The sequence below is a fragment of the Mustela nivalis genome (assembly GCF_964662115.1).
Source record: "Mustela nivalis genome assembly, chromosome: 14".
Lineage (NCBI taxonomy): Eukaryota > Metazoa > Chordata > Mammalia > Carnivora > Mustelidae > Mustela > Mustela nivalis.
The window spans coordinates 59,273,701-59,285,945 of record NC_139033.1 but is presented as its reverse complement, the minus strand read 5'-3'; the positions used below and the strand labels follow the sequence as shown (position 1 = coordinate 59,285,945).

Below are 12,245 nucleotides of genomic sequence, written 5' to 3'. Positions count from 1 at the left end.
TCTGTTTGGAAGGGCAAGGACCTAACTCTTCATTCTTTTTCTTTAATTCGGCAGAGAATATTGGTTCTCATGTCAAGTGATGATTTTTGAGCTACCAAGGGAGCCTCTTCAAGTAAACATACTTTATTATAAATCCACATTGCTGCAGCTCACCTGAGCTCAGAAGGTGCTTCGGGAATACTCTAAACCATCCTTAGCTGAATCATACTTCTGTTCTTGACAGTAGCTGTGACAAAACTCCAAACACTCAACCTCCTTTCCACTTTAAGCCGCTGACATGATGACCAGCTTCGTTAGAAATTCTGAGGACTTCATCACACACTCCCACAATTTTCTCTCCCCTCCTTCAGAAATGCTCTGCCTTAAATCCAAAAACAGGATTAACTTTCTGCTTTTTTTCCACAGCTTACCCCCAAGAGGATCCATTATTCTATAATTACCTGTTTCTTCAAGAACCTTATTTGATCAATTTTATCATCTCTTTTCTGCTTGCTCCTTGCCTGCTTCCATTTCTGTTTATCATCATAGTCGACACTTGTTAATACTTAGAATAAAAAGGACATACAGAAAACCTTCCTTGATCTTGTATGTTCTTCAATTAAAACCCCATCCATCCATAGCCCCAAAGATGTTCAAATAGTAATGGGTGCGTGTGTTTTCAGTTATACTGCCTAAGCTACTTTAATTCCTTAGTCTTCTATTCCAAATCCATATTCCTGCCTTATCTCTCACAATGTTTACCCACTAACTCTCGAGGTCAGCATGCCAACCTATTAGCTTTTCTTGAATTTTTATATGAATATAGCACACAGGTAAAGTAGCATACATTATACTTAGGTACACCTCACATATAAATAATAATAACAACAATAAGAACACCCGCATAGTCTCCTATGTAGCTTGTGAAAACTACCTTTCTTTGAAGCCCCCGTGTGACTCTCCTTTACCCTATCCTCAAAGTCAATAGTCCTTATTCCCAATTTCAAAAAATGTATTTTCACTACTCTGCTTCTTTCCTCACATAAATCCCTTTACTTGGAATATCTTTCCAAATACCAGTTCCACTTACTGAAATTCTCTTTCAGGATCTTTCTCAATCATCCAATATCCTATGATGTCATAGTATTTCTATTCTTCTTTTAAATAACTTATCATGTTGCTTTTTCTCAAATAGTATCTTGAATTTGTGTTTGCCTCCCTTTATTGATTTTAAGTGCTGCTTATATCTACGTTGTAGTAGAAAATAATATGTCTTACTTTTTTTTGGTTACCCACAGTGCCTAGCATAGTGTCCAAACAAAGTAAGAACTTAAATATCTGTTGCACCAAATAATTATTCTTGTCTTCTGTCTTAGATCTATTGCCGGGCTCTGAATTCACTGGGTCAAGATTTAGAGAGGCCTCTTGAGCTCAGAGTCAGAGTTTTGGATATAAATGACAACCCTCCAGTATTTTCTATGTCTACTTTTGTAGGACAAATAGAAGAAAATTCTAATGCAAGTAAGTAATCCATCTTATTAAGTATACTGACTTCCAGATCACTCTTAGCCAAGCAAAGGGAGGACAAACTAAGAAGGTACCACTTCATCATGAATGTAAGAGATTAAATATAGAAAAGCATCCAGAGCAAAATGGCATGAGAAGTCTTCAGTTCTCAGTCACTTGAGAAAATTAACTACCTAACACACTAGTGAAGATTGTCCTAAATATATTAAAAATAGCAAAGACAATTTCTCATTTGAATTTAAAGCTTCAACTTACCATAGTTACTCTTAACCTTTGAGTGGTAAAATTTCTTATACATTCCAAAAATCCTTACATATCACTTTTATTCATTAAAACACTATACTATACTTGGAATAAGTATCCAATCTAAAATATCATTTTAAAAATGTTTGTTGTAAAAATTTACACAATATGGAAAGTAAAAATGGAATAGAAATCCATTCTTTGTTTTCCCTAGTATAATTCTTAAGAGGCAAAAACTTACTTACGTTACTTACGTATGTAAGTACATACATACTTAGTTACTTATGTATGTTTTATGATTATATAAACATACTTTTGGAAACAAATAGGAAGATATTTTACATACAAATCATAATGTAAATCTTTATTTAAATATATTTTTAACATTTTTCCATATTAGGAAATGAAATGTCTTCATTCCTTTTAAATAGCTGCATTAGATTTTACTGTATGAATGTGCCATAATTAATTGCCTACTGAAAATATTTTTAAAAGAATGCTGAAGTGAATTACACAAACACACACAAAGACTGAGAGAGAAAATAAAAGGCAGAAGGGAGATACTCCGTTGCATTTGTGTTTACAGACAGGACAATTGTGCTTGAAACAGACTTTCAGTGTAGAGATTTCCAGTTTATGAACACTGGCAGCTTTTCCTTCTCCAGTGTCCTTCATCAAAATGGCTTATAAAATTCCCAGAAAAGATAAGGGATAAGACAAAATATGTAGTTAAACAAGCATCTCTTTCAACCTAATAGTTTACCTAGCACTTCACTTGGGACCATGCAAAACAGAATAATAATGTACATTTATTGAGTGTACATTAGCCAATCAGAACTTTCTAGGAGTTTCTCTCATTAAACTGTTCAACTCTCTCATGAACTCAGTGAGGACAATGCTATTACCATTCCTGTATACAGATATGGAAACTGAAGCCAAAATCATAGAGCTAGAAAGTTCTATAGTTGGGAAAGAGTTGGTCTAGCTTTAATATCATTCTATTTCACCACAGCAGTCTTAAAAAAAAAAAAAGGATTATAATAGAATAAGGAAAGAAAAGGCAGAATTAAAACATTTCTTTGTTTGCTAACTACCAGTAATGTGTAAGTTCCTGAAAAAATGTAATGTTTTTGTCAAAGCAAAGTATAGAAAGGAGCTAAGCTAATGATATGTTGAAGAAGAGGAAAGGAAAAAGGGTAGCACATACACTATATAGACCAACCAACCCTAACACCTTGTTAGAAAAGCAATAAACTATACTATAATGAAAATGCAAACCATCCACTTGCAACCATTTTCCTTGATTTCTAGATACGCTGGTGATGATACTCAATGCTACTGATGCAGATGAACCTAATAATTTGAACTCAAAAATAGCCTTCAAGATCATAAGACAGGAACCTTCTGATTCACCAATGTTTATTATTAACAGAAACACTGGAGAAATTCGAACAATGAATAATTTTCTAGACAGAGAGGTAATTTTTTTTCTTTGAATGGTTTGTTAGTTTCAAAGGAAGTTATGCTAAAAGCAAGAGAACCTAAGAAAGAAAGAAAAAGAAAACAATATGTTATGATTATATAACCTGTTCACATCATGGTAATGACATAAGAAATATCTTCAAAATGAAAAAAAGGGGATTCCTCAAATACATTTTAAACTGTCATTTTTCATTCAATCAATTCAAACTTAATATCTTCCTCAATTTAAGAAAACTATATTCTGAGAATACACAAGAATATACATAAGGCAAAGGTAGAAGCTCTATTAAAAAAAATGTGTGATGTACATTGAAATAGATTTAAGAAACAATCGTTACTGTCAGCCATCTTGGCAAGTCACAATGCATGAACATGGTAAACGCTCCAAGAATTCTTACAGACTAAGAAATTTGTTTCTCTTTCTTTAACCCATAATATCCTACACTCATTTGACAACAGGACTCTTCTTTTTCCTTCCTCTCTCTTACCTACTGATAGTCCCCTGATTACTTTGGGAAATGTAACACAGAATCAGAATGATGGATAGCAACTGAGTAACATCTAGACCAATCTTTTCATTTATAAACGAGAAAATAATTAGAGATTGTTAGCAAGTTAGAATCAGCATGGTTTCTATTAATAACATATGGTCCCATTATTCAATATAAAAGTGTCAACTTTTTCATCATTTTTAGAGTATTGATTGGATTTACCTGATCTGTAAGTATTTTAGGGATATAAATGAAGAAGTGTTACTTTTGAATTTGTACTTAATTAAAATTTATTTTAATTATTATAGTTTTTTTGAAATGACAATCCTCCTGTTAATGACTCCTAGGCTTAGAATAAATCAGATGATTTTCATTCTTTAATGATCCAAATCTTATCAGTTCCTAAATTATTTATATCTCCTTTTTCACTTGTGTGAAAATAACCATCAGAAGAAATTGACTATTAACTTTTTCTTGCTCAAACTTCCTTAAAAAGCCCAATGGGAGTCCTTTAATGTCAAAAGAGTTTTTGTGGTGAAGAACTTTAAAAACTAAAGGAATAAAGTTACTAGCAAGCCACCAAAGCAGATATTTTCAACCTGGAGTTCATGGAGAGACCTCAAAATGTCTCTTACTATGAATCCTCTAAACTTCTGTCCACATTTTTGAATGGTGAGTGCATGCATGTTTCTGGGAAAGGCTTCATTGCTTTTGCCAGTTCTACAAATTTAAGCATCATTGAGTAGAATCAAGAAGGTTGATTATCAATAACTCCACTGCTCCAGCCCACCACCCACTGCCTCCCAGAACTGTAAACCATTTGTTACATTCTTTGTTTTACTTGCACATTTTAGGGCTGATTATTGACAGTATGGAATTTTCATGCCATAAATTCTTGGTAAACCTTCATCTCTCTCCTCCTAAGCATTTTGGTCCACTTTACCCTTTATAAACTTTTTCAACCCCTGGACATATAATAAGGCATGAGGCCTTCAAACGTGTTCTTTCTTTTAAATGATGCTAGGTAAGCACTGCTGGAAATAGAAGTGGCAACAGTCATACTGATTCATGTGAGATCTGTGGATTTTCATTAGTCTGTTACCTGTATCTTGATCATAGATTTAAGTAAATGTTGAGCCAACATTTTAAAAGAACTTTTCATGAGACAGAATAAGGATTGTATAGATCAACTGTGATTTTTTTGGTAATGTGTGCTTTTAGCAATACAGCCAGTATTCCCTTGCTGTGAGAGGCTCTGACCGAGATGGTGGGGCAGACGGCATGTCAGCAGAGTGTGAATGCAACATTAGAATCCTCGATGTTAATGATAACATCCCATACATGGACCAGCCCTCCGTAAGTACTTGTCTTTGAAATGAACAACGTAAATTCATTACATTCTAAAATTTGTTCATACAATTCTTTTTACAGAGGTCCATGTTATCTTTAGTCATGTATAACCCAAATGTAGACACGTACTTTGTCTTGTGTTTGTTCAAATAATACGTAGGAAAAATATATGTATTTGGACAATGAAATGTGAGCTTATAAACACAGATCTTGTTTCTAAATAATGAGTGGTTTTAAACATCCTTTGTAAGTCCAGGGTAGTTGCTCTCTCACTCACAAAGTTGGTGTTAAGATTTATTTGCTTCTCATTTCAGTATTCCACAAGATTTTTTTGCTTCTCATTTCAGTATTCCACTAGTATTGAAGAAAATGCCCTCCACTCAAATTTGCTCCAGATTAGAATAATCGATTTGGATGAAGAGTACTCAGCTAACTGGGTGGCAGTGATTTTCTTTATCTCCGGAAATGAGGGAGGTTGGTTTGACATAGAAATGAATGAAAGGACAAATGTGGGAATTTTAAAGGTTATTAAGGTATGGTATAATTATCCTAAATATTTTGTTTTCTTGGTCTTTTTCAAAATGTTAATCTTGAGATAAAATGTTAACATTTCACAAAATTCAGGGGGTGAAAGAATAAAAATTACCGTGTTTTAAAATGATATAAGATTAGAGAGCTTTTTAACAATTTTTCCACTTATATCAGTTTATGAAAACAGGCATTAAACTCAAAACTCTCTTCTATTAATACACTACTCCTTCACAGATCATATAAATTAAGAGCATTTCTAAAAATGAATCTTATTTTATGCTTAAAGTTTTGTTTTAGATGTTTGAAGAATGTTTTTTAAGCAGATTTCACATGGCCTTAAAATATGTGTCTTTGTCAACGTCATACATTAATTAGTATGCACTGAGAATATTTCTCATGTAAATTAAAAGTTGTTTAGTTCTCTGATGTGTTTTTATAAAATTAAAATTAAATTACTGTAATTATAGGATTATCACATTCCCATCTCCCTGCAGCTGCTGACCAGGGCTTATTATGAACATAAATAGCCTGGAGATTTGTCCAAAACAAAGATTTGGTCTACATCAACAGAATCTTCCTATGTTCCCCCTATATTAGTGATCCACCTCACGTACCAGAGGTAGAATTGCCTCTCAGATTTGAGGAAAAAAAATGTAACTCATAGGGAGCTTATGGTGAAGATTTCAGCCTGTACTGTAAGACTTGAGTCTGTTGTTTTTTTTTTTCTTTTATCTGCAATAGTTATGCAAGTATTGTGTGTGAAACATGCAATGGTAGAATTCAGTCCTTTTTTAGTTATTTCCTTTCTTCAAAATAGTCCCAGGAAATAGACTTCTAAGGAATTCTGTTCCCAGAGGAATTCTGGGATCATTTCTTTCATGTCTTCATAAAGTGTCCCTCTGGCTATAGCGTCCATTTCCTGAGACAGGGTACAGATGCCTTAGTTTACCCCTCACAGCATGCCAGAAAATTAGGTTATATGCCCATATTGCAGATAAATACAAGAGAGAGTTGTACCCCATTCAAATTCTGATAGCTAGTAAGTGGTATAGCTGACATTCAAATTCTCTATCTATTAAGTTCATACCGTCATCACTATTCTAGCTGTGATTCCACGCTGGGGAAACCGTCCTAATCTATTTTACCCCAAACTACTATATTACTTTAAAAAATTAGTCTATTTATCCTCAATATCTCTATTTGTGAAATGGAAGTAATGTTGATTTTTCTCCCAAGCATGACATCATATCTTAATTCTTCTGTTATGCATATGCGTGTGTGATGTATATGTATATGTGATTTTATAGCCGTTTTTGGAATAACAAAGCCAACATTGGAGCCAAGATTGAAGATTTTACTAAGTGGAGAGTTTGATGTGTGAATCAAGAGTCATCTAAATTACTCTCACATGAAAATTTAGAAAAATATATTTGGAACTTATGGGCATACTGTATAGTTGTTTGTGAATTTCATTAAGTAGTAGATATTGATACCAACTTCATAATAAAAATAGCTACTGAGAATAATTTTTTTTCCAGAATATGTTGAAGAAAATAAGGATTTTTATTATTTTTATACTTTGTTCTATTACTGGGCTTACTGAAGGAAGTCATATTTACAGAAGTAAAATTTCTTCTAAATAGTTCTTTACAGATAAAACCAGTCAAATGATTGAATGTACTTTATAGTCGGCCCATACTTTGTAATAAATAGAGCTACTTTGTGAGAAAAATGAAGTGACAGAAGTTAAAATAAACTATCTTTGCACTATAAAATGCATGGATTTGACCATCTATATTATGTTTTTAAACTTCTTTGATGGATAAGTAAAACTCATGCCATATATTTCCAACTTTTTTCCTACTATATTTCTGTTTCCTACTGCATTTCTGTTGCATTAAAGATAAAGGACAGAGTGTGTATTTGTATGTATTTATATTTAATTAAAGAAAGAAATGTGGGAGTTTCCTTGCCTATAATGAAAGGATTTGTCTTTCTTCCAGAATTTTTTTATTTTAAGAGTAAAACCATCCCATTCTGTATTTTCCAGCCCCTAGATTACGAAGCTATGCAGACGATGCAACTAAGTCTCGGTGTCAGAAATAAAGCTGAATTTCACTCTTCAATTATGTCTCAGTATAAACTCACAGCAACAGCAGTCACTGTGGCTGTGTCAAATGTAATTGAAGGTTCGGTGTTCCGTCCAGGTTCAAAGACATATGTGGTAAATAGTAACATGGGACAGAATTATAAAGTGGGAGACTTTATAGCCACTGATCTGGACACAGGTAGTGCTTCAACAACTGTTAGGTAAGACAAACATTTTCCAAATAATTTTATCATACATTAAACTAAAGTATACATGTTCTTTTTAGAAATTTTAAGTCTCTGAATTAAAATATTTTTCATTATTTTTGAAACTATCATTCAATCATAAAAAATACGAACTACTGAATTGCTATTTAATTTACAGCTTTGACCTTAGGAAAATTAAAAAAAAAATGGGCAAAAAGTAAAATGCAAAAAGTGTGAAGATGTAAAATGTGGAAAATATTGTATCTTGAATGTTTGACATTTCTGTATTTATGTATTTTACTGGCCAATTAGCTGATTACCACATATCGTGGTTATTCCCCCAAAAGATTTTATGGGCTGATTTTCCCATTGCCAAGTGCACCCAGATTGAAATCAATTAGAGTTAGCTTATTTCAGTAACTCTCTTCACTTTAATCAGCATTTGATATTGATCAACTGTCTTGTACTCCACAGATGTGAGTTCACTGAGGGAAGACCATCCCACCCTCCCCACCCAACTCTGCTCCTTTCAAAGTTCTAGGCCTTTGAGTTTAGCACAGTACTTGAGACAGTTATCCAACAATGTTTAACAAATACAGAAATGAGAACGGAATTCAAAAGAAGTCCTATAAAGTCATTGTGTGTATGGGGAGGGAGAATGAAAATAGGGAGAGAATGAAGCCCCAAGCTGATGGAGAAGTAACTTCTTTGATAAGAGAACAGTTCAGAATTAGAAACGGCCCAGGAGGTCCCAGGTTCTGGGTCTTCCAGGAGAGTTCTAATGCTGCCAAAACCAAACGAAAAGAAGACTGCAAGAATCAAAGATTGTTGTAACATCCAAGTGGGCATAAGAGATCATTCCATCTTGCCTTGAAAAAAAAATAAAATCCCTAATAATTGAAAATGATATCCAGAGGTTACAACCACTGACTTAAAACATGTTTTATAATCAAAATCTCTCTCTCTCTCAAAAGCTAACATTAATTCACATTGTTTCTTCAAATACAGATATGTAATGGGAAATAATCCAGCTAACCTACTTGATGTTGACTCAAAAACAGGCATAATTATTTTGAGAAACAGAGTTACCTGGGAACAATATAAAATGCTTGGGGGAAAATACCAAGGAACAATTTTATCTATAGATGGTAAGAAATCAATTTAACTTGGAGGAAATTATATATACACTCAGAAATTAAAGTTTTAATTGTATTTTAAGATAACCCTTTCTCATCAACAACAAAAAATCATACTGGGTATTATAGAATCACATTTTTAATAATATAAGGGACAGTATAACTCAGTGCCAAGTCCACGAGTTCTGGAATGAGACTTGGTTGGTATCTTGTACCATCACTTAGTAGCTATGGGATTTTAGAGAAGTCATTCAACCCATTTATTCCTCACCCTTTTCCTCTATAAAATGGGACACTGACATTATGGATTTAAAGATATTAAAGAAGTTATTAGATGTAAAGCACTTAGAAGAGTGCTGGTACTCAACGTTAGTTCTTATTAATCTCAATAAATAAAATTTTAAAATTATATTCTTAAGTTACTTTCAAATAATTGATCCAGAAGCAAAGTTAACTTAACTTTATGTAATCTTTGAAAAGCTGATGTACAACTTTTGTGAACAATTTGGAAGCTGCATACTTATATTACTTTTCCAAACCAACAAAATTAAAATTAGGCTGACCACTAAAGGGATGGGAGATGAGGAGATGTTGGCTAAAAATTACAAACTTCTAATCACAAGATGATTAATTTCTGGGGATCTAATGCAGAGTCTTGCCTTATGATTATTAATGACAGTACAGTTGCTATATTTTTAAAAGTTCCTAAGATAGTAGATCCTAAATATTCTCATCACAAAAAACAAAATAGTAGTCATGTGAGGTGATGGAGATGTTGGTTAACACTTAGATGGAAAACATACTGCAATATATAAGTATATCATAACAACACACCACGTACTCAAGTTTATACAATGTTATTTCATTTTTATAGAATCTCAATGAAATTGGAAGGTTTATCATGGAATTTTAAAAAACTGCTTCAGACATAACTACATATAAATAGTTTTAATTGGGCTACAGAAAAGCATATATTCCATCAGTATCATTCCTACACTGTAGTAAGAATTATAATCACCAATGTCCAGCCAGAGTCTCAGAGTTATGACACATTTCTGACCTAATAGCTCTACAGGTGGATTCTAGACTTTGGAAATCTTCTCTCTGAAAGAGAAAAAAAAAAAATCATACCTGAACTTTCAGTAATGTGGGTTTTCTGCACTGAGCAGTTTCTAATCAGAGATTATCATATATTCAAATCTTATGGGAAGTGGATAGTGCAGATGTGATGGAGGAATCCCTGTCAAGGTAATTTAGAAGAAAATAAAGCAACTAACTACTGCATATATAATACAAATACAAGTAGTTTCCATTCATTTAAATAGTATGTGGAATATGACTGACTTATTTATCTAAGGTGAATGACAGTGTATCTATGACATGGCATTTACTGTTTATGCTTTTCAACATATGGCACAGTCTTTCAGGAGCACTAATCCTCATCATGGTTTGATTTAAAAACCAAACCACAAACAAAGGATGATTTGGGAAGTAACTGAATTGATGAGAATAAAGACCTTGAAATAAGTTACTGATGCAAAAAAAAAAAAAAAAAAAAGAAAAAAGAAAAGAAAAGAAAAGTGGTTTTGGATTGTTCAATGAGTATTACACTGCATGCGTTAAATATTTCTTCCCTTTTTGAATCTTTTTGCAGATAATCTTCAAAGAACTTGTACTGGAACCATTAATATTGACCTTCAAGGTTCTGGCTGGGCTGAAAATGAAAAGGATATTAATAGTGGTACCAATTCCGGAACTAGTGGAGGCAGTGAGGGTACTAGTGGAGGCAGTGAGGGTACTAGTGGAGGCAGTGAGGGTACTAGTGGAGGCAGTGAGGGTACTAGTGGAGGCAGTGAGGGTACTGGTGGAAGTAGCACTGAAAATATGGAAGGAGGCGGTGAAACCAGTACTAATTATGGCACTGGGACCCAGGCAATGGGAGGTGGTGAAGGTGTAGGAGCAAATCTCTCAGATAATGTCCATTTTGGTCCTGCCGGCATTGGACTGCTCATCATGGGATTCTTGGTTCTAGGACGTAAGTACTTTCAACAATCCTATTCATATTTCCCCCTGAAATTATGGGGAGGAGATAAGCTTTTTGATCCTTTGATAAAATATACTTTACCAAATCTTATTTTGTGCCCTTATCAAGAGATGCTTGTTCACTGTTGAGTCTGCAAGACGAAAAAATCAAGCTTCTTGACCACTTACAGTGCAGTGGAGGATAAAAACTTCTTTGCAGTCAATTTCAGTGCCATGGGAAAGTGCCCTAACGGGCAGGCTCGGATTGCTATTTGAGTGAAGAAGACAGTCAGAGAGGATCCAAACAATCAGAAGCGGCTACACAGAGAAAGCAAACTTGCAGAATGTAACATAAAATACATGAGAAGAGATCATACTCTAATTTCATTTTGTTAGCCATATTAAGTATTAACCAACATTTAAAAACTTGAGAATTAAGTACTTTATAAAAGTAACTTAATTACCCAGGAGTTGACTCTCTCTATGGCAAGCAATAATACATGACTTTGACTTTGAGCTTGTTCTTTTATATTGTTGATTGCCTTTGAGTAGCGTAGTTAATAAAAAATTGAAAAATTACACATTTGGGGTCAAACACCTCTACATTCAAAGATTTCTCTAAGCCTAGCAAATCTTCAAGAAAGCAAAATGCACAGGATTCTTTCATTCCTTTCTTTCCTTTTTTCATCTCTTACCATCCCTCCCTTATTACTATCCTTACTATGTTCCTTCTTCTCTACCTCACCTCTTTCTTGTTTCTTTTCTTCCTTCATCACATCTTCTACTTACACATACTTTCCTTCATCCATCCATTCATTCCAAATAATTTACCAAGATTGTATTATATAAAGGCTCTGGCCTAGACATGTATTTAGGTGAATAAGGAAACCCAACTGATTAACAGAAAGACATGGTTAACCAGTATAATGTTTTCCATTTGTGCAGGAGTAATTTCAAGAAAAAAAAAATCCATGTAGAAGAAAATAATAGAGGGAATAATTACCTGAGGCATGAGTAAGATTTTATTTACTGTGCAAATTAAAAAGATAGGCATGTCCGAAAGGAACAAAAGGAAAGCCATGGAGGATGGAACACAAAGACTCAAACATATGGCCTGTCCTCAGCAGCTCTCCTGTCTCCTTTAATATTTTTCAGAGAAATGACAGTGAAAAGACTCATCTGTTTTAAT

General features: G+C 33.6%; 2 protein-coding genes across 2 annotated transcripts in view; one reads left to right on the top strand and one right to left on the bottom strand.

The window, feature by feature from the left end:
• Nucleotides 1-12,245, bottom strand: part of DSC1 (desmocollin 1) — a 333,497-nt gene that overhangs the window by 180,109 nt on the left and 141,143 nt on the right. The window lies entirely within an intron of this gene.
• DSG1 (desmoglein 1) overlaps nt 1-12,245 on the top strand; it is a 30,704-nt gene that overhangs the window by 10,962 nt on the left and 7,497 nt on the right. Inside the window, exons 5-11 of the mRNA XM_082699480.1 lie at nt 1,356-1,500; nt 3,061-3,227; nt 4,944-5,078; nt 5,420-5,605; nt 7,654-7,913; nt 8,907-9,046; nt 10,689-11,069. Coding sequence (XP_082555606.1) covers nt 1,356-1,500; nt 3,061-3,227; nt 4,944-5,078; nt 5,420-5,605; nt 7,654-7,913; nt 8,907-9,046; nt 10,689-11,069 — 1,414 coding nt within the window. The remainder of the gene's footprint in view (nt 1-1,355; nt 1,501-3,060; nt 3,228-4,943; nt 5,079-5,419; nt 5,606-7,653; nt 7,914-8,906; nt 9,047-10,688; nt 11,070-12,245) is intronic.